At 39.0% G+C, this 25,282-nt stretch overlaps 1 protein-coding gene across 2 annotated transcripts in view; it reads right to left on the bottom strand.

The window, feature by feature from the left end:
• The window catches only part of SRGAP1 (SLIT-ROBO Rho GTPase activating protein 1), a 321,514-nt gene that overhangs the window by 133,765 nt on the left and 162,467 nt on the right, over positions 1–25,282 (bottom strand). For both annotated transcript variants that reach the window (XM_054443638.2, XM_054443639.2), the window contains exon 3: positions 23,219–23,381. In XM_054443638.2, the coding sequence (XP_054299613.1) occupies positions 23,219–23,381 (163 nt within the window). The remainder of the gene's footprint in view (positions 1–23,218; positions 23,382–25,282) is intronic.

Below are 25,282 nucleotides of genomic sequence, written 5' to 3'. Positions count from 1 at the left end.
CAATGTGCAGGTTAGTTACATATGTATACATGTGCCATGCTGGTGTGCTGCACCCATTAACTCGTCATTTAGCATTAGGTATATCTCCTAAAGCTATCCCTCCCCCCTCCCCGCACCCCACAACAGTCCCCAGAGTGTCATGTTCCCCTTCCTGTGTCCATGTGTTCTCATTGTTCAATTCCCACCTATGAGTGAGAATATGCGGTGTTTGGTTTTTTGTTCTTGAGATAGTTTACTGAGAATGATGATTTCCAATTTCATCCATGTCCCTACAAAGGACATGAACTCATCATTTTTTATGGCTGCATAGTATTCCATGGTGTATATGTGCCACATTTTCTTAATCCAGTCTATCACTGTTGGACATCTGGGTTGGTTCCAAGTCTTTGCTATTGTGAATAGTGCCACAATAAACATACGTGTGCATGTGTCTTTATAGCAGCATGATTTATAGTCCTTTGGGTCTATACCCAGTAATGGGATGGCTGGGTCAAACAGTATTTCTAGTTCTAGATCCCTGAGGAATTGCCACACTGACTTCCACAAGGGTTGAACTAGTTTACAGTCCCACCAACAGTGTAAAAGTGTTCCTATTTCTCCACATCCTCTCCAGCACCTGTTGTTTCCTGACTTTTTAATGATTGCCATTCTAACTAGTGTGAGATGGTATCTCGTTGTGGTTTTGATTTGCATTTCTCTGATGGCCAGTGATGGTGAGCATTTTTTCATGTGTGTTTTGGCTGCATAAATGTCTTCTTTTGAGAAGTGTCTGTCACAAGACAGGGATTCCCTCTCTCACCACTCCTATTCAACATAGTGTTGGAAGTTCTGGCCAGAGCAATTAGGCAGGAGAAGGAAATAAAGGGTATTCAATTAGGGAAAGAGGAAGTCAAATTGTCCCTGTTTGCAGATGACATGATTGTATGTCTAGAAAACCCCATTGTCTCAGCCCAAAATCTCCTTAAGCTGATAAGCAACTTCAGCAAAGTCTCAGGATACAAAATCAATGTACAAAAATCACAAGCATTCTTATACACCAATAACAGACAAACAGAGAGCCAAATCATGAGTGAACTCCCATTCACAACTGCTTCAAAGAGAATCAAACACCCAGGAATCCAACTTACAAGGGATGTGAAGGACCTCTTCAAGGAGAGCTACAAACCACTGCTCAATGAAATAAAAGAGGATACAAACAAATGGAAGAACATTCCATGCTCATGGGTAGGAAGAATCAATATCGTGAAAATGGCCATACAGCCCAAGGTAATTTATAGATTCAATGCCATCCCCATCAAGCTACCAATGACTTTCTTCACAGAATTGGAAAAAACTACTTTAAAGTTCATATGGAACCAAAAAACAGCCCGCATTGCCAAGTCAATCCTAAGCCAAAAGAACAAAGCTGGAGGCATCATGCTACCTGACTTCAAACTATACTACAAGGCTACAGTAACCAACACAGCATGGTACTGGTACCAAAACAGAGATATAGATCAATGGAACAGAACAGAGCCCTCAGAAATAACGCCGCATATCTACAACTATCTGATCTTTGACAAACCTGACAAAAACAAGAAATGGGGAAAGGATTCCCTGTTTAATAAATGGTGCTGGAAATACTGGCTAGCCATATGTAGAAAGCTGAACCTGGATCCCTTCCTTACACCTTATACAAAAATTAATTCAAGATGGATTAAAGACTTAAACGTTAGACCTGAAACCATAAAAACCCTAGAAGAAAACCTAGGCATTACCATTCAGGACAAAGGCATGGGCAAGGACTACACGTCTAAAACACCAAAAGCAATGGCAACAAAAGCCAAAATTGACAAATGGGATCTAATTAAACTAAAGAGCTTCTGCACAGCAAAAGAAACTACCATCAGACTGAACAGGCAACCTACAAAATGGGAGAAATTTCTCGCAACCTACTCATCTGACAAAGGGCTAATATCCAGAATCTACAATGAACTCCAACAAATTTACAAGAAAAAAACAAACAACCCCATCAAAACGTGGGCGAAGGACATCAATTTTTTTTTAACTCATCCATAACTTCTGCCTAACTAGTGTACTTCACTTTCCACAAATCCCACATCCCATCCTTCAGCTCGGTCCTAAACTGCTAAGTCTCAGGCCCTGCTTTCCCATCTCTGTACTTTCCTCAAGTCATTTCCTCTTGCCTAGACTCTCCCTCCTTCTCTTTGGCTGGTACAATCCTACATGTAACTCTGTAAAAACTTTCTGGTAACTTCAACTTGTCCCCCAAGGAAAGAGATTAGGTCTTTCCTTCCTTGTGATTTTATAATACATTAATTTATTACCACCTCTAGGCTATCTAGTATACTGGCTAAGAGTTCAAACTCTAAAGTTGAAGTGCCTGTGTTCAAACTACCTTGTTACAGTCTGTGTACAAGTTAAATAATTTTGTAAAGCCTCAGTTTTTCCACCGACAAAAAGGAAATGCTAATAATCTCTGTCACAGGGTTTTATTGAGATGGTCCTTATTAAACACTTGAAATGTTGCTAGCAGGCTTGTCACGTTTGTTTCTTTCCTCATAAACACAGTTTCTTTGAGAGCAGGGACCACATCCTAACAACTGTCCTTGCATTCCCAGTGCCTACTTTGGTGCTTGGCACCCCGGAGGTACAGGATCTATATCTGCTGAATGAACAGCACTGAGTAAGGACTGGTTTCTGCACTCCAGTTTGCAATCTCACGAAGACGCCAGACATACCAAAACAGCTTTCTACATGGAGTGCTATGGTAAATGCTACACTGGGTGGGCCCCGGCCAGGGTCCGTATTCCTGGAGGGCTGCAGTCTTACCCCCAGAACCTCCCAGAAAGAAGGGAGAGGAAGAACAAAGAGGATAGTTAAAACAACCACTTATGAGTACACTGAGCAATCTATCAAGTGATCTATGTGGTTGGATTCAATGACCCATTCAGAAGGCCTGTGGCCTTTTACAGAGGTATTTTTAAAGTAAATCTACTGTGATGACCAGTCAAGAAACCTGACTGTATGCTGAGTCACCGTGGGAGTAAAAAAGAAAGAGAAAAACCAGATTAAATATTTAATGAGAGGGTGTCAAATGATGGTAGTGTCTCATGCTCAGTCAGTTTGGGATGTAAATTCTGGTTAAAGGGATCAGGCCATACTTCCACAGTATGTGTGCTTTTAAGTTGCCAAAGCTCATGTTCATGTGTCTCTATGATACATTCCCTTAATTCAGGTAAACTCTGAAGACACAGGCAACAGTGTCTTCTAAAATGCCTAATGGAGAAAGTTGGGTTGTGCTTGATGGCCTGAACCAAGTTTCTGGGTAATGTTTACAGTGTTTCTGCACATTTCCCTTCTGTCAAGGGACATGGTTTTGTACTTACTAAAATCACAACTAAGTATTGAAGCTATCTAACTATCATGGAATTAGTTTCATGATCTACTTTACCTGAAAGGGGTAAAAACCAGATTTTTTTAGACAAAACTCCATGCCACTAGAAAAGGAGAAATTAGACGGAATCATAAATACAGAGAAACCAGAGCTTCATTTCATATCAAGACAAAACTTAACCATAAAGGGAACTATCTGGGGCATCTCTTACAATTACTGATGTAATTGCTGGACAAATGTGGTATTCTACATCCAGGTGAAAAAGGTCGGCTGTTGCTGTGTTCAGCCTTCGAGCAGACAATTTGAAAGGTGCATAGTCATCAACACCAAAGTCACTCACCATCTACTACATATAAACAGTATTTGAACGGGCTGATTAAGTAACTCAAGACTGAGATTTAAATCCTACAGGAAATAAAGTAGATGAAACAAGTGTCTTCATTTTCATTTCCCGAGCTCTTCAAGAAACACATGAAGAGTTGTTTCTCTACTCAAAATGCTGATAAATTGAAAATACCTTTTCAGTGTCACTAAATGAATAATCAGTTACATATAAATTCTCAGTGGCTGATGTAAATAAACCTACTTAATTAAAATCAGAATGAGTTATAAAACTGTTTCAGACTATAATTAACTAAAAATATCAAAAAGTAGTTCCAAACCATTTTCAATATGCTGAACTTCACAAAAGTGCAATTAACTCAGCTTTATGAGCAATTTCTCACTATTACCACAATAATATGTCTTCTTTAGTGCATGAACTTGAGCCTACTAATTTATTAGTAAAGCCAACTGGCCTTCTTTTCTGTGACAGCCATAACTGTGAGAGATCCAAAATTATACCGTTCCCTGGTGTGACCAAAAGCTCACATCTACAACTCAGGTGGCTGGGATTATAAGTATATTACGTAATGAAGCAAATTAGACCACATTGTGTAGGAAACCCATAACCTTAGTCTTAATAGTACTGTGGTAAGAAAAATCTAGGGACTAATCAAATCAACAAGCAGGAAATTTGCTCATTTATAAGTCATCCATTGGATTAGCAAGCAAAAGGCAGAGATTCTTTGAGATATTGAAGTAAGTTCATTCATTCACATACTCAGTCATGCATTAACCCATTAATTCTACTAATTTTTACTAAGTGTCTCCTATGTGTTTAGGAAAGAAAAGTGACCTTACAGTCTAGGAGAGAAACAGAGAGGTAATCAAAACAATTTCAATCCAGTCTGATTTACGCATCTTCAAACACTTTAAGCCAAGCAAAATCTCTATATTTATATCACTCTGGAACTATACCCATACTTTTTAAATAAACTAACTGATCTTTAAAAATTTAAACGAAATCAGAAACTTCCTTTAAAGACTGACATTTGGCCAAATAGCACCATCTCAGAACTACAGCCAGTTAACTGGTCACCAATCTGACAATGGATGTAAGTAAAGGTACCATAACAAATAGAAAAAGAAAAACATTCTTATGGAGTAAGTATCTTTTTGACAAAGATACTTGGGTTGCTGAATACAATTGGAGAAATTTTAAAAATGCTTGTGGCTAATGGGCAATTGCACATGGGGTGACAGGCACTTTAAGGCGGAAAACCCCCAAAACCTTCAAGAAGGGCCAAGCTATCTAAATATCTGTTTAAATATATTTAACTTCTCTGAGCTATTTCCGCTGTAAAATAGGGAAAGATCACAGTATATACTCCATAGGGTTGTTAAAAGGATTTAAATGACATGCCCATGGTTTTGTGCTTAACAGAGTGTCTGGCACATACTAAGCATTCCATAAGTATTATCTCTTATTGTCATTATGATGCTATTATTAGCTCAGCATCTTATCTTTATCCTGTGAAGACACTTTGTTTTTCTAAATTTGAATGCAACAGTCTATTCATATAAACTTTCAAATCAGAATGTCTTAGTCAACTCAATATAATTCAAGATTTACTTTTTAGAATACTCAACTGTGTTTGTGGTACTATATTAAGGAAGATAAAGTCCCTTCCAGAGAATATTGCAAAACTGCAACAAAGCAGAACTCTAGATGTGAGATAGCCTTGCTGACTTCAGACTGTTAGAAGGTCTTTCTTAGGATAAAGTAAACCTGTCTCTACTTAAGTTCCTCCAATTGGTCTTAACTCCTGTAGCCTTATAGAGTAGGTATGCTGACACCATCTTCTGTATGACAGGTCTTCAAATATTGAGTCCGAGCTGAGACTTATTTTCTCTGTACTAAATATTCCCAATGTCTTTAACTGCTCCTTATATCAGGGGTCCCCAACCCCTGGGTCATGGACTGGTACCAGTCCGTGGCCTGTTAGGAACTGGGCCACACAGCAAGAGGTGAGTGGTGGCTGAGCGGTGGGTGAGCCACCATTATAATGCCTGAGCTCTGCCCCCTGTCAGATCAGCCGCAGCATTAGATTCTCATAGGAGCACAAACCCTACTGTGAACTGTGCACGCAAGGGATCTAGGTTATGTGCTCCTTATAAGAATCTAATGCCTGATGATCTGAGGTAGAACAGTTTCATCTCAAAACTATCCCCTTGCCCTTGGAAAAACTGCCTTCCATGAAACCACTCCTTGGTGCCAAAAAGGTTGGGGACCACTGCCTTATATGACACAGTTTACAGAAAACAGAACAAATTCTCCTTGCCTCATAGATAACGGTTCATTATTTTCCAGCTAGTGATATTAAGTACAAGTTTTTATATTTCAAGGGGTTGAAGCTAAGATCTTGGGAGGATTAGGAAGCAACACAGGCCACTCAGTAATTTGTAATCACTTGTGATTGCCCTGTTTGGTGGAGTCAGTCCAAATCCATGTCTGCATAGTTATTATAAGCCCAAGAATCTAGGAATCGGGATTAGATTCTTTTTCTTTTCCCAATAAGCTAAAGATCCATCAGCTAAAGAAGTAGAAGCCTTAAGAAAATCTGAATAGGATGGACTGAATAAAAATATTCTGAATTTACATTACTAACAGGGCTTTTAAAAGTCAACAGCAAAAATCCATTCAACTCATTATTAATCTGCACCAATGATAATTCTTTCTTCCCCTCCCAGGACACACTGGTGGTTGACAACAATAAAAACTTTTTGAAGGCAATGTCATTATAAGTTTAGAGTTATGCTCTGGCCACAATTCACATGATAGGATAAAAATTATCACCCAGATTATTAATGCAATAGCTTCCTCATCAGGTTCCCCAAGACAAGTTTCTTCCCATTCCAATGCTTTCAAATGCTTCACAAAGCTGATTAAGTCATATATCTGCTTTAAAACTCTCTTAGCATCCTTAATTGCTTAAATAACAACATACCAATTCCTCAAACTGAGATTCAAATTCTTGTGCCCTCCACAGCCTGCCTCTCTAGACCTCAGACAGCTGTTACTCACTGTTTATCCTTCATCACGCCATAGGCTACACTCCTAACACTAGCCAGCTGGGTAAGAGATGTGAGCATTTGCTCTAGGCACAGAAGTGGCCTGATTCATCTTTAAAACTCATTGCTGTTAAGGGGCCACCAGGAGTCTTATCTACCCTTATCTTTCTCTAGCTTCATTTCCTAGATATGTGCTAGGCTGGATCAGAAATTCAGAGCCTTGTCCTTGCTGGTCTGCCAGTATAGAAGAATGTACTTCCCCCAGTTCCTTTGTAAAACCCCACCAAGTTTAAGAGCTTGATTAAATGTCACTCTCTCTGTGAGGCCTTTCTTCCAGCCAGAATGCTTTACTCAATCCTTTGTGCTCTCATGGTCTTAGGTCCTATCTATCTAACAGCAGTTACCAATTTGTAATGTAATTTTTATGTCTATAGTTCCTTTCCTTACTAGAGTCTAAGTTCCTATGGGGGTACCAGTTGAAGATTTGTGTCTTACTCACTTTTGTGACTGTAGTAGCCACCACTGTGCCTATCACAAAAGGTTATCAATAGAGGTTCGTTGAATAAATAAAGAAATATAATGCCTATTCTGTTTTGGGAAAAAGCTGATTTCAGTAAAGTTAGGTTTCAGAAAAAATAAAAAGGGAAGAGAAGTATAAGTTACTATGGATTTGTCATGACTTCTTCGGTAGAGTGATTAGATCTTGTTAAATAATAAAAGTTGATTATAATAATAGATCTGTGCAATCTCCATCTTTAGAGCTAAAGAGTTAAAACTTTAAAAAAAAAAATTTTTTTAAAAGACAGGGTCTTGCTCTGTCTCCTAGGCTGCAGTGCAGTGGTGCAATCATAGCTCACTGCAGCCTTGAATTCTTGGGCTCAAATAAGCCTCCTGCCTCTGCCTCCCAAGTAGGTGGGACTACAGATGTACACCACCATGCCCAGCTATTTTTTAATTTTTATTTTTGTAAAATGGGGGTCTTGCTATGTTGCCCAGGCTGGTGTGAACTCCTGGCCTCAAGCAATCCTCCCAACCTTGGCTTCTCAAAGTGCAGGGATTACAGGTGTGAACCAATGTGCTCAGCCAAGATAAAACTTTTATGGACATGTTTATTCAAGCCAGCACATTAGCCAATTATGATTCTATGTGTTCAACTGAAACTGTTAACGTTTACAAAGTAGTGCTTGTTTATTTACTACTAATTATTGAACATTATTTTTTCTCAATCTAAATAGTTCATATATCCAGTGTCAAGATCTTTCCTTTTTTTATAGGCTTCTAGGTGAATTACACGAAGTATTTAGTTGGCAAATTTTCTTGTTCCTATTTAACTGCTTTACTCACAATAATATTTTTTTTCTTCTGAGATTTAAAAGGTACTGAAATAAATCTGACAGCCATATTCAGTATCTCTTCTGCAAATGCATATTTTTAGGTTGATATATTCCAAGGTATCACAAGTGTTTCTTAATTCAAATATTTGCTATATGTGCAATCTCCCCCAATATGGCATTTCTTACAGCTGCTGAAAAATCTTTCAGAATCCCTACCATGCGGTATGAAACATAGTCTTCAACTGGTAAGAAAGTTGGCTAGCAACCAGAATACTGTTCTTAGGTTGCTTTAGAATTTGTTGACTCAACTGCAGACACCTCGACATATGGTAGGAATGTTCTCTCCTCATCAGTGTCTTTCTTAAAGCAGCATCTTCTTTCTCAGATGAGAAGAATGGGTAAGGATTCAACGTGTCTATGGCTCTTTGAAAATGAACTTTATTGGGCCGAGTGCGGTGGCTCACGCCTGTATTCCCAGCACTTTGGGAGGCCAAGGTGGGCGGATCACGAGGTCAGGAGATCAAGACCATCTTGGCCAACATGGTGAAACCCTGTCTCTACTAAAAATACAAAAAATTAGCTGGGCGTGGTGGCGGGCACCTGTAGTCCCAGCCACTCAGGAGGCTGAGGCAGGAGAATCACTTGAACTCGGAAAGTGGAAGTTGCAGTGAGCTGAGACCGCGCCACTGCACTCCAGCCTGGTGACAGAGTGAGACTCTGTTTCAAGCGAAAACAAAAACAAAAAAAGAATACGAACTTTATTAAGTGCTCATCTTTTATAAATAACTGAAATGGAATAAACCTGGTACTGAACAATATTTTTAAATTCCTTTTTCATGGGTCATGAGGGACTGGGTGCCTTCTGATCTACCCCATGTTTGTTTATTGAATTTGGACTTGCAAATCCTAAGATGGGAAAACAAGCCAAACTGGAATATTTCTTTTAAAAAAACTAGGATGGAAGACTCAACTTACATTCATGTTTCTCAGCTGGGGACAATTTTGCCCCCAGATGACACTAGGCTTGTCTGAAGACATTTTTGGTTGTCACAACCTGTGAGGTGCTGCTAGCATTTAGTGGGTTAAGAGTCTCACAGCCATTTGAATTAATGTTCACCCCAAAATAATATATCATTTTTCACTGGCTGCTTTCAATATATTTTTCTTTGTCTTTAGTTTTCAGTTTTATTATGATGTGTGTAGGTATGGACTCCTTTGGGGTCATCTAGTTTGGTTTTGCCGAGCTTCTTGAATGTGTAGGTTTATGTCATTTGCCAAATTTGGGAAATTTTCTTGCAATTATTTTTCAACTAGTTTTATTTTTATGCCCCACACTCTTTCTCCTCTCCTTCAGGACCTCTGATGACACAAATGTTAGACATTTGGGTATCATTCTCAAAGTCCCTGAGGCTCTGTTCGTTTTTTAAAAAATATTTTTTCTCTCTGTTGTTCAGACCAGGTAATATCTGTTAATCTACCTTCATATGCACTGATTCTTCCCTCTGTTATCTCCATTCTGATATTGAGTCTAGCTAATGAATTTTTTTGTTGTTGTTTTAGTTACAGCATTTTTCAGTTCTCAAATTTCCATTCATACCTGTTTTTTTTGTTTTTGTTTGTTTGTTTGTTTCTGAAACTTCCTGGCTTTCTATTCATTTCAAGAGTATTCGCCCTTACTTCTTAGAACATTTTTATCATGGTTGCTTTAAAAGTCTTTGTGGCCAGGCACAAAGGCTCATGCCTGTAATTCCAGCATTTCAGGAGGCCAAAGTGGTCAGATCACTTGAGCCTAGGAGTTCAAGACCAGCCTGGGCAATATGGTGAAACCCCATCTCCAAAAAAATTACAAAAATTAGCTGGGCGTTGTGGTGTATGCCTGTAGTCCCAGCTACTTGGGAGGCTGATGTGGGAGGATCACCTGAGCCTGGAGAGGTCAAGGCTACAGTGAGCCATGATTGAGCCACTGCACTCCAGCCTGGCCAACAGAGTGAGACCCTTCCTTTCTCCCTCCCTCCCTCCCTCCCTCTCCTCTCTCTCTCTCTCTCTTTCTTTCTTTCTTTCTCTCTCTTTCTTTCTTTCTCTTTCTCTCTTTCTCTCTCACTCACACACACACACACACACCCCCCCCCAGATCTTTGTTGGATAATTCAAACATCTGTGTCATCTCAGAATTTGATGTTTATCAATTGTTTTACTCATGGAAGTTGAAGTTTACCAGGTTCTTTGTGTGCTGAGTAATTTTGGATTGTATTCTGGATATTCTGAATATTATATTATGAAACTCCAAGTCTTGTTTAAACCATACATAGAATTCTGATAATTTTATTCTATCAGGAAATCAATCTGGTTGGATTCAGAATACAAATTCTGACCAGTATCCTATTGTTAATTGTTTCCAACACCTTTGCAGTGCTATTTGTACCTGTCCTGCAGATGCACCACAAAGTGGCCTCTCTGGAACTCCCACAATGCTCCTATTCTATAGTTCAATTCTCGAAGTCTTTGGTAGGTTTCTGCCTAGGATTAGTCCCATTCATGTGTAGCTTAGGGATTCAGCAGTTCATAAAGAACTTTATGGTGTTGCTTTCTCAATCTTTACCCCTTCTGAAATCTCCCCAGTACTTTTTGGTTCCTAGGGCTCCCCTTTTCATTGCTCTAACTGGAAAGTTGGGGCTTTAGTTATTCTAATCTACTAAACACTCCTTATGACTGTGTCCACATCTGAGGCCAAGTGGCAGCAGGACAGACAGAAAATAAAACAACAGGTTGTTGCCCCACCCTCTTGGATCACAGCTCCTCTGATCAGGGAGGAAAGTTTTTCTATTTCAGAGTTGTAGGTAGTTGTAGGCCTCTGTTGGTGTCACTGCTGCTGTTGCCATTTTGGGATTGTCTGGTGACTGGGGCATGAGGAAGTAGCGAGAAAAATGAAAAATTTGGGATCATCTTTATTTTCCCTTTTCTGCTTTTTGTGTCACAGCTAATAGCTTCTCCTATAGCCCTCTATGTTTATGTAAGTCCAATGTCTACTTCCAGGTTTCTAGCTGCCTTGCATTTAGGCTAGAGGTTACTGAAGGAAAAGAAGTGGAAAACACAATGCCAATTTGACGGAATTTTAAAAATCTGGTCTTCTTCCCCAAACTACCTGCTACTATTTAATTTTCAGTTTTTAAACTGCTGCAGGTATTCAGTGTTTTTAAAAATGCCTTCAGTGGGAAGGCATGGTGGAGTATACTTAGTCAATTTACCCAAAACCTATTTTTATCTTTTGATTTCATCTACCTTTTGGGGAGGGCACAGGTCTTTACCTAGTGTATCATTTAACTTCTGCTGCGGAACAAAACATCCAAATTTAGTGGCTTTAAGCAACACTTTACTTAGCTCAGGATTCTGTGGGCCAGCTGGGAGATTCTTCTGTTCTGAGCTGGCTTGGCTGTGTTCTTTCTTGCATTTGCAATCAGCTGGGGTCAGCTGGCAATTGGATGATCTAAGATGTCCTCGTTATATGTGTAATATTTGGCTGGCTGTCACTTAGGAGGCTTCAGTTGTCTTCCATGTAGTCTTGTGCCTCATCCAGCAAGCTAGCTAGGACTTGATAACTCGTTACATGTCCAAAAACATTAAAAGAGGGCAGGCCACAATGTGGAAGCACTTTTCAAGTATCTGTTTGCTTCACATTTACCATTGTCTCATTGACCAAAGCAAGTCATATGGCCAAGCCCAAAGTCACTGTGGGCAAGAAATACTTCAGGGAGTTGATAAAAGGAAAATGCTAACTTTGCACACAATCTACCCAAACTAAGTGTGTATTCAGGAAAGTACACTACATATTTAAGATAGCTCTTCAGTTGCTTTTTTAAATGAATAACAACTTGGTGGTATCTAGAATTTTGGAGTTGTAACTTTCCTTCAATTGTCCTTGCAGGTTTTGCTCCATTGTTTTTTGACATTTAGTATATTATATATAAGACCTAATCTGTGTTCTTTTTGAAAAGAGGATGTTTTTATGGAATGCTGGGTAGAAGTCATGCAAGCTTGAGGCTTGAAAGTACTACGTGTGTGTGTGTATGTGTGTGTGTGTCTTTTCAGCAAGTTTGTTTGAAAACTCATATTTTATTTTCATATTGTGATATTTTCTCAAGTTGGGATTCTTTTTCATATCATATTTCTTTTATTTTTAATTCTCAGTCCCTCCAAGGGTTGGTTGAAATCTTTTCTACTTTTCTCAAACCTTATTTTCCCAATAGACCATTCTTTCTTCTCCTCCTCCTTATGAGATGTTATCACTTCTAACTTCACAAAGAAACAGGAATAGAGAATCCCGCATCCATAGCAACTCTTCTTTCATCTCCAAATACAGTCTTTTGCCAGAGGCTAATCCCTCTGCCTGTCCTTTGGGTCCCATTACCTGCCCCCTTGGCCGAGTCTTGGATCAATCAATTACACCTGTTCACTCCTAACATGTCAAGCTTCCTTTTTTGTGGCTCCTTTTCCTCAACATATTATTTTTGGATTTTTTTAGACAGGGTGTCATTCTGATGCCCAGGCCAGAGTACAGTGGTGTATTCATTGCTTACTGTAGCCTTGAACACCTGGGCTCAAGCAATCCTCCCGCTTCAGGCTCCTAAGTAGTTGGGAATAGAGGTGCACATCATCATGGCTGGCTAACTTTTAAATATTTTTTTCTTTAGAAATCATGTCTTGCTATGTTGCCCACGCTGGTCTTGAACTCCTGGTTTCAAGCGATCCTCCCGCCTCGGCCTCCCAAAGCACTGGGATTACAGGCATGAGCCACCAGGCCTGGCCCTCCTCCACATTTTAAACTAGTTTGTCCTAACATCCTGTTTTTGTTTTTTTTTTTACACACACACACACACACACACACACACCTACCTTTCTTGACCAATGTTCTTCTTCAAATACTTCCCTTATCTTTCCTCCTCTTTACAGGCAAATTTCTAGACAATACTGTCCACATTTGCTGTCCTAACTTGCTCGCTCAACATCTGCCATTCTGCCCAGACTGCTCTTACGGAGATAACCAATGACCCTTTGCTGCTCAGTTCAGTGGACATCATGGACCTTTGCATATTGACCATTGACCACTCCCCCTCCTGGCAGCATTTTCTTCACTTAGCTTTCCGGACACCTCACTGACCTGCATTTCTTCTCACCTCTCTGGCTGATCCTTCTCAGTCATTTTATAGGATACATTTCTTCTTCTCATCCTTTAATTCCTAGTTTTGCTGCGAGTTTTTCTTACTCTTCCCTCCTCACCCTATATGTTCTCCCTGGTTTATCTCAGCTACTCCCAAGATTTTAATGACCTGCCAAAGGTGGATTATTCCCAACTCTCTAGCCTTGATCTCTCTCCTGAAGTTCTTGGTCTGCTTATGGGGCTTCTCTACCCAGTTATCCACAGGCACACCCAAAAGTAAACACCATGTTTTCCATAATCCCTTTCCCATCACAGCCTCTGTGTCCCGACCCTTCTCCTCTCATATGATGCCTATCACTGACAACTGCCCAAGCCTGGGTGTCACCTCTGACTGCTCCCTCTACATCTCTCTCCTCTCCCACCCAGCCAATCAATTATCCAGGCCTACATATTCTATCTCCAACACACCACTCGAATCCACCTGCTCCTCTGTCTCTACTGCCACAACCAAGGAAGGGCATCATCATCTCTCATCTGGATTAGTTCAAAGAGCTGCAAACTGAATCTTTCTGTCTTATTACCTTTCAATCCACTCTCCACACTCCGGGCACACTGAAAGTGGATACGTCACTACCGTGTTTAAACCTGTGAATGGCTTTCCATTGCTCTTAGGATAAATTCAAACTCCTCAACATGGCCTTTAATTTCAACTCCTTATTTCTCCAGTCATCTCTCTTGCCATCTGCCCTCTCCCATTCTTTGAGTCACCTACAAAGAACACCCTTTTCGTCCATGAAATCTCTCATGGCATGTGGTTCTTCACACATGCTGTTTCTTCCTGAAGAGTTTTCTGCTCCTTTACCACCATTTTCCAGCTAACTCTTCATAACTGATTCAAATTGCAGCTTTCCTCATCTCCAAGTCATAAGAAGTAAGGGGCTTCTCCCCTTACTGTACAATTAACATGCTGTTCTGTAATTAAGATTGTAATTGTCTGTACTCTCCCACCGTAAGATCCAAGGGGCGGGGAGAAGGCCTGTGTTGCTTACTGCTGTATCCCCAACATCTTGACAAATGCCTAAGACAAAGAAAGCTTCAATAAATACTTACTGAAGAATGAATGAATAAACTATAGCATGTATTTAGAGGAACTATGTATTCTTCTCTGTTTATTCATACTTATCCCTGTAAGTATGTGCATAATTATCTCTCTAAGGAAGTTCATGCTTGCCTGGTATTGTCTTAAGAGTCAAATGGGAGGCTGAGCTTGATTTTGAGTGACAGTTCTTGAGTAATTTTTATATAGACTGGATTTCCAAATATCTCAAGGAATGATGAAAAAGAATATAAATAATCCCAAGAGCAATTTTCAGTTAGGAGAGTTAGGTGGGAATCTGTGCCATGTGAACCTTCCGGTGAATTTCATGGTGCCCATGGGTGCTTAGAGCAAAGTATGGTGCTTTTTAATGCCATGGTCCCAGGGCTACCAATCTGTGATAGAACAGAGAGGATGCTCCAGTGATGAGCATCATCAGTCCTCCTAGCTGACCTGTGAGAGTAGGTTACTACTAGGACCCACTCTGATTTCTTTCTCTCAGGAAGTAGGTTGTACATTATAGTGTTGCTTAAACATAGCCTTGCTAATGCTGGGTCTTGCTGAAACGCCTTGAAACTTCTGTTATGTAAATGCCACTATCTTTGGTTTCTAATGCAGAAGTAAATCTTTATTCATTACTTATTCATTCAATAAATATTTACTGAGCACCTACTCTGTGCCAGTCATTGTTTCAGTGAACAACACGAAGGTCTCTTCCCGTAGGAACTTACACTAGAATTGAGGGGACAGAAAGTCAACAAATAATTAAGTAAATATATAGTATGTCACAAAGGGATAAGTGCTATAAAGAAGAATAAAGCTGGGGAAGGGAGGTGGGGATGTAGACTTTTGCTCTGAGTGTGGTGAGAGTCATTAGAAGATTTGGGCAAAAGAGTGATAGGCTCTGCTTGAAGTCGAAATAATTATTCTAGTCTTTCCTATTTATGTATTCGATTGGTCATTTAACAGATACTTTGGGAAGTAAGGTGGTTGGAGACCATGTAGAATCTGCTGTCACAGTCAGAAGTCCTCTGATTTCATGTCTTCCTATTTTAACCATCTTAAGAGTGCATAATCCAAGTGTAATTTTCAACTGGACCCGGAGAATAGGCAGATTCTCCATTAATAAGCAGCATTTGGGGATGAATTATTTACTGGATAGAGTTTTCCCACTCCTTTACAGCAAACAAACACTGGTATACCTGGACCAAACTTTTCCTTCAGATTTCAGTTTACAAAAAATAACTGTTTAATTGTGTGTTTTTAATAAAACACACAATACAACATGTTCATTGTGTAAAATCAGAAACTACAGATAAGCAAAGAGAAGAAAATAAAAGTAACCTAGAGATATCCATTTAAAACAATTTACCCTTCTAGATTTTAATTTTAGCTAAAAAATAAGTTTTCAAGTATTCCTTGATCACTTATCTCAATGTAATTATGAGTTCAAGTACAGGCAGGCATTACTTAACCACAGAAACATATTCTAAGGAATGCATCATTAGGCGATTTCATCGTTGTGTGAACATCATAGAGTGTACTTACACAAATCCAGATGGTATAGACTACTATATACCTGTTCTATATGGTATAATCTACTGCTCCTAGGCTACAAACCTGTATAGCATGTTATTGTACTCAATGACGATGGCCCATAAGATTAGAATGGAGCTGCCCTACGCAGGTGTATCATTTTTTATCTTGCGTGCTGTAATTGTATTGTACCTTTTCTGTGTTTAGACACTCAAATACTTACCATTGCATTACAGTTGCCTTCAGTATTCAGTACTTCCTCTTGTTATATTAAAGTTAAAGCCAGGCCAATCACACATATCCTGTTGTTACTAAATAATAAAGGCAACAATGTAACTCCAAGAACAGCAGCACCAATAATTGCTATTCAGAGAGCACTTATTATGTGCTTGCCATCCTGATAAGCAATTTATAAAAACAAATTAAAAATATTTTCTAAAATATTTCAGAAAATTACATCATTGCAAAAAATGATAGTTTAGTTTTGGCTTATTTCTTAAAAAAAAAAAAAAAAAAAGTTAGTCATAGGGTTGATAAAACCCAAGAGAACCAGCTAGCAGTGTTAGCTTGAACTGTTCTTATTTATCCAGGCCCTATCAATAATTAAACTGCCCCTTGAGGCCACCGGAATACCATTTAATTCTTCTGCAACACTGCACTAAAATGCTTTGGAAAAGTTCTTCTTGTTATATTATTTACTACTGTTACATAAGTATACTAAATTATATGTGGTAGCTTACTGCTAATAAAAGTCAATTAATTTTTCAGTGAATATATGACATGTTTTTACATGACAACCATGACCATCATTACTCCAGAAAAGCAAAATTCTTAATTCTTGAATTAAGAATTTAATTCAAGACATGAAATTCTAACAAAATTCAAAGGCCACCCTCTGACTTGATAATTCTACTTCAAAAAATGTAGCATAAGAAAAAAAATCATAGATTTAAATGTCTAACAACAGAAAACTAACATGGCCATGCACATAGTAAAGTACTATGTAGTCATGAGGTAGCCTATTTCCAGATGTGAGAAATGCTAATAATATTCTATATGAAAATGGCACCTTTCCAAGCCATATAGAATGAAATCTCAATTCTGTAAAATATATACATATATATTTAAGTATATGTATACACATATAAATAGTGAAAAGATAGAGCCTAAAATTTAAAAGTAGTTAGTGTTAATATGGGTAATTATTATTTCTTTTTATATTTATAGCGTTTTCTAGATTTCTATAATCTATATATATTTTTATATTCAAAGAGATATAAGTTCTTTTTTCACATATAGAGATTGGTAGTTTTCAGACGCTTTTAACTTATGGGCCTTTTTTAAAAAAAAAAAAAGGTCAGAGCCTTAGAGATCTGTAGTCAAGTGGTATCTTTTATTAACTTCTACTAAAACATGTTTGAATATTAACCTATTTTAAATGGTGTATTTGAAACTACAGCTTTTCTCCTCCATAAAATATCTTTGCTTCTTTTTTCATGTTCGGGTATTTAAATAGAATATGGCTGTCTTTGATCAAAATAAAAAATAAGTATGAATCTTACTAGTAACCTTCTCCTTTTTTCAGATTAAGCCACACAATCAGCAATACCTAAAGTGAGTCAACTGAATTTCTGTGAGTCTGACTCTGACAACCTATGGCACTTATGCCAAAGAGGGGTTATTCTCACTGGCTTTGGGCCAGTTTCTGCTGCTTTGAATCCCTCCCTGTAACTTGGATGATTGACAGATGTCGTGCCTCTTCCCAGAATATCATTCTTCAGTCTTTTCATGAGAAATGACTAGGACAAGAACCATAGTGTCCTATTTCTCAGAAGTTTCTGACCCTATGCATTGGGTGACATCTCTACCATCAAAAAATACCAACAGAGTACATAGCAGCTATGAACTATCTAAGACATATGGGCAAACACAAGAATACATGCTAGTCAGCCTGATGCTGCAATTTATACTCCTGAGCATTTTGTTTCCTTATCCCTGAAGTATGGATATAATACCTGTTCACTGGGCAGCTGTGAGGATATGTGAGCTAATTTATGAAAATGTAGAGTACAATGCTTGGCACACAGCTAAAACTCAGTAAGTGGCAGCTTACAGATGTCATTATTAGTGAAGAAACAAAATGAATTATATTGTACATATATTTATGTAAACCAAAGAAGAATAAAAACATATTAATGATTTTAAAACAATCTTTGGGGAAATGACAGACTTCAAGGTAATTTAAAACTCATAGAGATAACCTAACATATTCAAATGCCACCATTTGATGATATACCTCCAAACTACATACTTCTATTAACGTTCTTAAAATTGGTAAATAACACCTCGTGATTAGGTGCTTAAATAAAGTGATTATTGCAAGCTGGCTGTATAGCTTGTCCTGCAACTGTGACAGATGACATTAATTACATTTTTATGTGTAGCATATGAACTGCACATTTTCTGGCTGCAGAACCAAACCAGATGCAGAGCACTCTGTTTCAGCATGAGTAATGGAAAGAAGGAAGCAAAAGCTCATGACTGCAGAAGGCAGAGCCGGAGAACAGGGCAAGAGGCACATCAGCCCTGGTTCTTTGGGAAACAAGTGAGGGTTGAGAATGAAACAAGCCCTTGTGTAGCAGGAGCCTCCAAATTCTGACCTTCTCTTAAAATAGCTAAGCAGAACTTAAGAGGTTAAAAGCAGAGTACTCTCCTGTCCGTGTTTACATTGTCTACATCTAATAGAAGGTCTGGAATTAAATAACTCTTTTGTTGAATGAAGAAATCAATTCAGCCTCAAAGGTAAGGCTCTCCATGTGAAATGGCTGTGGGAGATTTGAGAGGCATGGAGTCTTGGCCAGCTTGTGCATTCACTTGGATACTCCCTGATTTCCCACTAAATGTTCAAAGGTGAGGACAAAACTTTTAATTTAGCCACAAACAATGCTGTTGTGAGGGCACTTATCACTGTTTGCTTACAAATATTGTTTGGAACTTCATAATAAGTAGTAAATAAATTTGATTCTCTGGAAGGGTTTTTCACATCATTGTGAAAACTCTATACTCTCCTTAGAATGAGGATACATTTGGTATAATATTTGGTATAATCTCACATTACATAATTATTATAGGTATATAGAATAAGTGCTTATAATATAGATAATAATAAAGATATTAGATAAAAGTTACCAGGACTTATTAAGTCCAGACACTAGGCTAAGTGGCTTTCCATATATAACTCATGAATCCTCTAAACGACTATCTGGAGTAGATTACTATATCCACTTTATAGCTGCAGAAACTGAGGCTTATCTACAAATATTCCCAAGTCCACACAGCTCCCAATAGTGGCAAAGCCAAGATTCATACCCAGAATATCTGATTTCAGAACCTAAAAGCTGAATCACTGTTATTTTGACCAATAGGCTTCATTTAGAATTTTAAAGGCATAAATCTAAAATAATCAGTATTTGAATAGTTGAATATTGTTGTTTTTAAAATGCTTCACTTTTTTTTTTTTTTTTTAACCTGTTGAAAACTTTTGAGTTCAGGCAACTACGTCTGTAACTGGTTCTGATGTAATTAAGATTTAAGTCTTGAAGCTGTTCCCTATAACTCTGCATGGAATTATTTCCACAAGTATCTTCTTGATTATTATATCCATTTAGACAGAAAAAAATTCCTGAAATTACCTGCTCCAAACTCCTTATCAGACAGAATAATTTGGGTAACATGATTTTTTTGTCATTGACTAAATTGTATAAGATATGGCTGTTTAAGAGACTAAAACTATCAGGCACACAGCATTTATTTGGATCTCCATATAGACATGCGGATATTATTGAAACATGAGGAAGTCTCAAAATCTTCTCCCCAAGGAAAACAAGCATTATGTTCACTAATGACTCCACAGCAGTTCTAAAGGCTGCTTCAGATTCACACTAATAATTTCTTTCCATTTTGATAGAAAATAGGCTTCTGACCTAGAACCATAACAATGGAAGACGAGCTAGAAAAGAGGAAGATCGGTGATTAAAACCCATTTATGCCTAGTGTTCCACTATTGGAATGCTAAGCATGTGGCAGTAATTTGTATCTTGCTGGTCAAGGTAATTGCCAAGTTCTAATTGTAAAAATTAAAAAAATTGCAACCTCAGGCATAAATGGGTACAAAAAAAAAAAAAAAAAAGGCAGGAAAGACTAGTCTTGCTTTCTAATCTAAAGGGACCTGGAATTCTTTGGACTTGGTAGATAAAGATTCTGGCTTCCTATTCTTTCAGATGACAAATGTGTCCTAGGGGTTGATCTTACTCCTCTGTAAACTCTGATTTCTCCCTTGTGTCCTTTGCCTCTTTTGTTCCTTCCTCTTCCAGCAATAACACAGATGGGAAGGTAAGGTCTGTAGTCTGCTGTGTTCGCTCGAGGAAGGCAGAACTTCACACCTGTAATTGTAAAGGCTTGTTACCCTTCCAGGTGGTCAGCAATGGTTAGGAATGACAAAGCTGTTCAGGAAGCATAGAACATTCCCCCTACTAAATGCCAAAGTAACCAGGAATCCACTGTAAATAGGCAGTTTTCAAGGATGAAATTCTTTGAGAACCAGAAAATCTGGATAAGAAGAGAACTCCTGGTAGCAAGCAAGCAGACATATCTGTTTGTTTTTGTCTGTCTCTCTGTCTCTGTCTCCCTCTCTGCACGTGTGTGTGTGTGTGTGTGTGTGTATTTACTGTGCATTCTCCAGGCCATTCCTCAAGAGCCAGCAACTCATTCCTCCAACTACTGGGAATACTGGCTGCTAGCTGTTGAAACTCACAGCTGATCCCTCTCTGGGAATTACCCTCCACCAAAGGGAGCTGCCTCACTCCAAGATTACTTAATCCCTCCCCAAAACAAAGGCCAAGTCTCCTTGCCTGGATATGAGATCACTCCAAAGGCCATGCCAGCCCCAGAGCACTCACAGGTGCAGCCTCTCCTTCTGCCCAATTTTGCCTTTCTTGCTTCCTCAAGAATGGAGAGCCTGCTCTTGAATCTCTGGAATGATCTCCCAAGATCACAAAGCAAGTATGCAGAAGGGCTGGGATTTAAATCCAAATCTGTTTGACTCTTAGCCCTAGGTTTCTATCAACTTTATCAAGCCCTTGACTTTGACTTACAAAATACACATCCTCACATTTTAGCAAGACATACAAAGTCCCTTCTTACATGACCGTCTTTTCTAGCTTCACATCCCATCACCCACTCCCATACGATCCCTGGTCCAATCATATCAAACTCTTTCCTTTCCCTGAACATGCTCATGCTCTCCTTTCCTGGAATAGCTCATTGTCCTTCTGTTTGATGAATGCCTCCTTCTCCTACAAGTCTCACTTCAAGTGTTCCCCTTTCTGTGAACAATTTCCTCATCCCCTAGGTAGAGTTAAGATCTCCAGCCTTCCAGTTCCATTTAGCGTAGTAACTGTTAATTACTGTAATGAGCTCCTTGCAGGCAGGGACATGTCTTTTAGCTCTGCTCCCCTAGCCAGGCATTTTAAAGATGCTTTGTTGAATGGATAAATAAATGAACTCAGTAGAGGTACTGGTCCTAGAAGCCCTGTCTGAATAAGAAGCATTATATAGTGCCATACAAATTTGGATAAATTGTGACCTCCTTGAGCACCAGGACTAGATCTTCTTCATCTTTGTAGCCTTTTCAGCACCTGTCGTCATAGTCTCCTGCCCATAGGAGATGCTCAGAAAAACCTGCTGAACCAAATGAGGTCTCTGCATAAAGAGCTCATATACAAGAAAATTATTGCACTTTCATGGCTCTGTCTAAATTATTTTTTTAAAACTCTACTATTTAAGACACATAGGATATTTCTCTATCTCTTAAATTATATGCTCCTTAGTTTCCATTTTTAAAGTTTCTCCTTTGTTTGAAATTTTTTTTTTTCTGTTTAATGGAGCATAAGGTGACTTAGAGCTTGCTAAATTCCCTTTCTAGGTCAGAAATCAAATCTAATGTGGATACATCAAACATGACTAAGAAATTTTCCAGCTGGCCTGCTTAACACTATGTCTTTGTTTTAAGGAGCCTCTTTGAAACATAAATATGTCATTAATCTACAGAGTGGTTTTTCTCCCCCCTACTTTCTGAAACTAATAATTACTTACTGAATAGAGGTACAGGTATAGGTACAGGCATCAACATTCCTAATACAAAGCTGAGGGGGTGGGGGAAAACTCTCATCTTACAAGCATAAAAAATGAACGCTAATCGTACTGGGCAAATAGCTGCATTCTCTACACAGGAAATGGTCCCATTTTATTATTTGTGCTCAGCAAAAATATCCACACAACAAAAAAATTGCTGAGAGTTGGCTGAGATTAGTAACAATGATTAGAAAACTTCAAAGCCCAGTTCTTGTTTTTTAATGGATTTGGGAAGGAGGAAGTTCGCTGGTGTGTAAGGGATGGAATTTTCTGTGCCCTGTGAAATTTTCTTCATGTCGCTCTCTCACAGCCTCTGCTGCTGGTCTGGTGAACTAAGAAAGACTGTGCTAACATCTTCTCAAGAGAGTAGCACATGTAATAATCTTTTTCTTCACAAGTTTCTCACCATGTGTGAGCCCCAAACAAAGAATTCAAGGCATTTACCTTCTGGTCTGATTTTTCGTGAGTACAGGTAGTCCGTTCCTGGGCAGAGGTACAATTTGCAGGAACATCTTATTTCAAAATTTTTGCTCACATTGTGTAGCTCATAGATTCACTGACTTATAACTCTATAAGTATGCCTTATACCTAACTTTTTATTCTGTATTTTTAAAAGATTCATTCATCTAATTTTTAACTCTTTTTTTTGTTTGTTTGAGTCAGAGTCTCACTCTGTTGCCCAGGCTGAAGTGCAGTGGTGCAATCTCGGCTCACTGTAACCTCCGCCTCCTGGGTTCAAGCAATTCTCCCGCCTCAGCCTCCCAAGTAGCTGGGACTACAGGCAAGCACCACCACGCCCAGCTAATTTTTGTGTTTTTAGTAGACACAGGGTTTCACTATGTTGGCCAGGATGGTCTCGATCTCTTGGCCTCGTGATCCACCCGCCTTGGCCTCCCAAAGTGCTGGGATTACAGGCATGAGCTACCACGCCCGGCCTAATTTTTAACTCTTTATTCCGTGTCTTTAAAACACCCATTCATCTAATTTTTAACCGTTTATTCTGTGTCTCTAAAGGATTCATTCATTCACCTAATTTTTCAGATACCATTCTCAGTCCTGGTTATAGGCAAGGCAGTTATCGGAAAGCACACTATGGCAGGATTTATGGAGTGTACCTTTTTAAACATCCTGGTAGAATCCTCACTTATCTGCATGAACCGCATAATCACATTGTTCAGATAGATGTCACTCAAGGTTGCATGGTCTTTGCTTTCTCTCCTTACTTGGTTCAGGAGCAAATACCAGCAGTTCACTGGAGACAACAGGTTCTGGTCTTTCCTAAGAAGTGAAGAAACACAGAATTACCATCCATTTCAAAGTTGCCCCAATCAGATAAGTGAAGTCACCAAGGCAAACTAAAGAACCACAACAGATGGATACTGTGCTGTGCATCCTGCTCTGAGCATTTCTCAGAGCAGGATACTTATCAGCCAGCAGAACAGGCTTCCAGACTGTGGATGGCATAGAGCCAGCAACTGTCCAGGTTTGGAAGGAAAAACTTGGACCATGAACACTGGTGAAATCCATATTCCTGACAAGGACCATGGGACCCTAATATACACAGTGCTTAGGCAGGCCCTCAGCTTTAAACGCTCCATTGAAGAAAGCAATTTATGTTTACATAAAAATCTACTGACTACTGTCTCAGACAGACTGTGGTTTTGCCACGGCATACAAAGTCTGCTTTGAATGTTCAGTCTGTTGCTGGAAAAGAAATTTGGCTAGTTATGCATTCCATGGAACATAAATTTGAGGGTTATTTATTAATCCCCTGATACATAACCTCCAGTCTCCCAAAAACTGTTCCTGGGAATCAGAACTTTATTGCATTGTCTCAAGGCTCATGAAGAGAACCATGAAGTTTGCTGGCTTATGACTTGTCACATGTCCTGTTGAAACCCATTAAACTGTTTCAGACTCGTAACTGCTCCTTGTTTTATTCTATAAAATAAAGCTAAAAGTTAATATAAACAGCAAAAGAAAACTGTTTAAAAATCTTAAAGAATAACTCAACAAAAACAGTGAGCAACTGGGATGATACAGCTTAAGAAAAATTACTTTTTAAAAATTTTTTGCGGCCGGGCATGGTGGCTCACGCCTGTAATCCTAACATTTTGGGAGGCCGAGGCGGGCGGATTGCCTGAGATTGGGAGTTCGAGACAGCCTGGGCAACATGGCGAAACCCCGTCTCTAGTAAAAATACAAAAATTAGCCAGGCATGGTGGTGGGCACGTGTAATCCCAGCTACTTGGGAGGCTGAGGCACAAGAATTGCTCGAACCTAGGAGGTAGAGGTTGCAGCGAGCCAAGATTGCGCCACTGCACTCCAGCCTGGCGACAGGGTGAGACTCTGTCTCAAAAAAAAAAGAAAAGAAATTTTTTTGTTTGTTTTTTCTTTAAAAAGTAACTGTAAAATGGCAAAATGGCAGAGAATCCTTATGGTAACGCAGGAACAAAAGCACCTTTTAATCAGACATGTTATCCTCCTATTATTTATGATCATATATGACTCTGAATATTAATTAAGTTAGGAAAGAAATGATAAAGTTGGGCCTTTCTGCCATTACGTCTCTCAGATTCAGGATTTAATACTGCATTAAGTCAATGCCCTCTCTAGAAGAAAATGAAAGCAGACGATCGAAGCAGGAATGGGCATAGAGAAAGAAGGCCTGATTTAGGCTCCTAGCACTTGGCACCAGTGAGGGCAGCCTCCCATTCTCCCCACTGGCACACTGAAGAATTATACCCTCTACCCTGCGATCTCCCTTTTTTCTTAACACCATCAGGCAAAGAGCAGTGGTTCTATAACAGGTAATTGGAGCTTTTCTATTGAGAGTTTCTATCTACCCAGCCCCATATAATAAGGTAAATGTTACCTTATTTCTATTAACCTTCATGTAGATCTTCTTTGCTGAAGTAACCCACAAATTCTTTCAGAACATTTCATGCTTCAACGTATCCTCAGGGCCTTGCCCCATAGTAAACATTAAATAAGTGTTATTTCACTCATTGCATAAACAATTATTATTGCCTTAGTAATAATAGCAGTAGTAGTAATATTGAAAATAATAACAGCTATCATTTAATGAGCACTCACTGTGAAAAGTAATATCCATGTTAAGCTCATGGCCTCTGGAGCTGCACTGTCTAGGTTCAAATGCAGGACTACCCCTTACTAGC

The sequence above is a fragment of the Pongo pygmaeus genome, chromosome 10, assembly GCF_028885625.2.
Source record: "Pongo pygmaeus isolate AG05252 chromosome 10, NHGRI_mPonPyg2-v2.0_pri, whole genome shotgun sequence".
NCBI lineage: Eukaryota > Metazoa > Chordata > Mammalia > Primates > Hominidae > Pongo > Pongo pygmaeus.
Note: the sequence above shows the minus strand (reverse complement) of the source record. Positions and strands in the feature narration are given on the sequence as shown.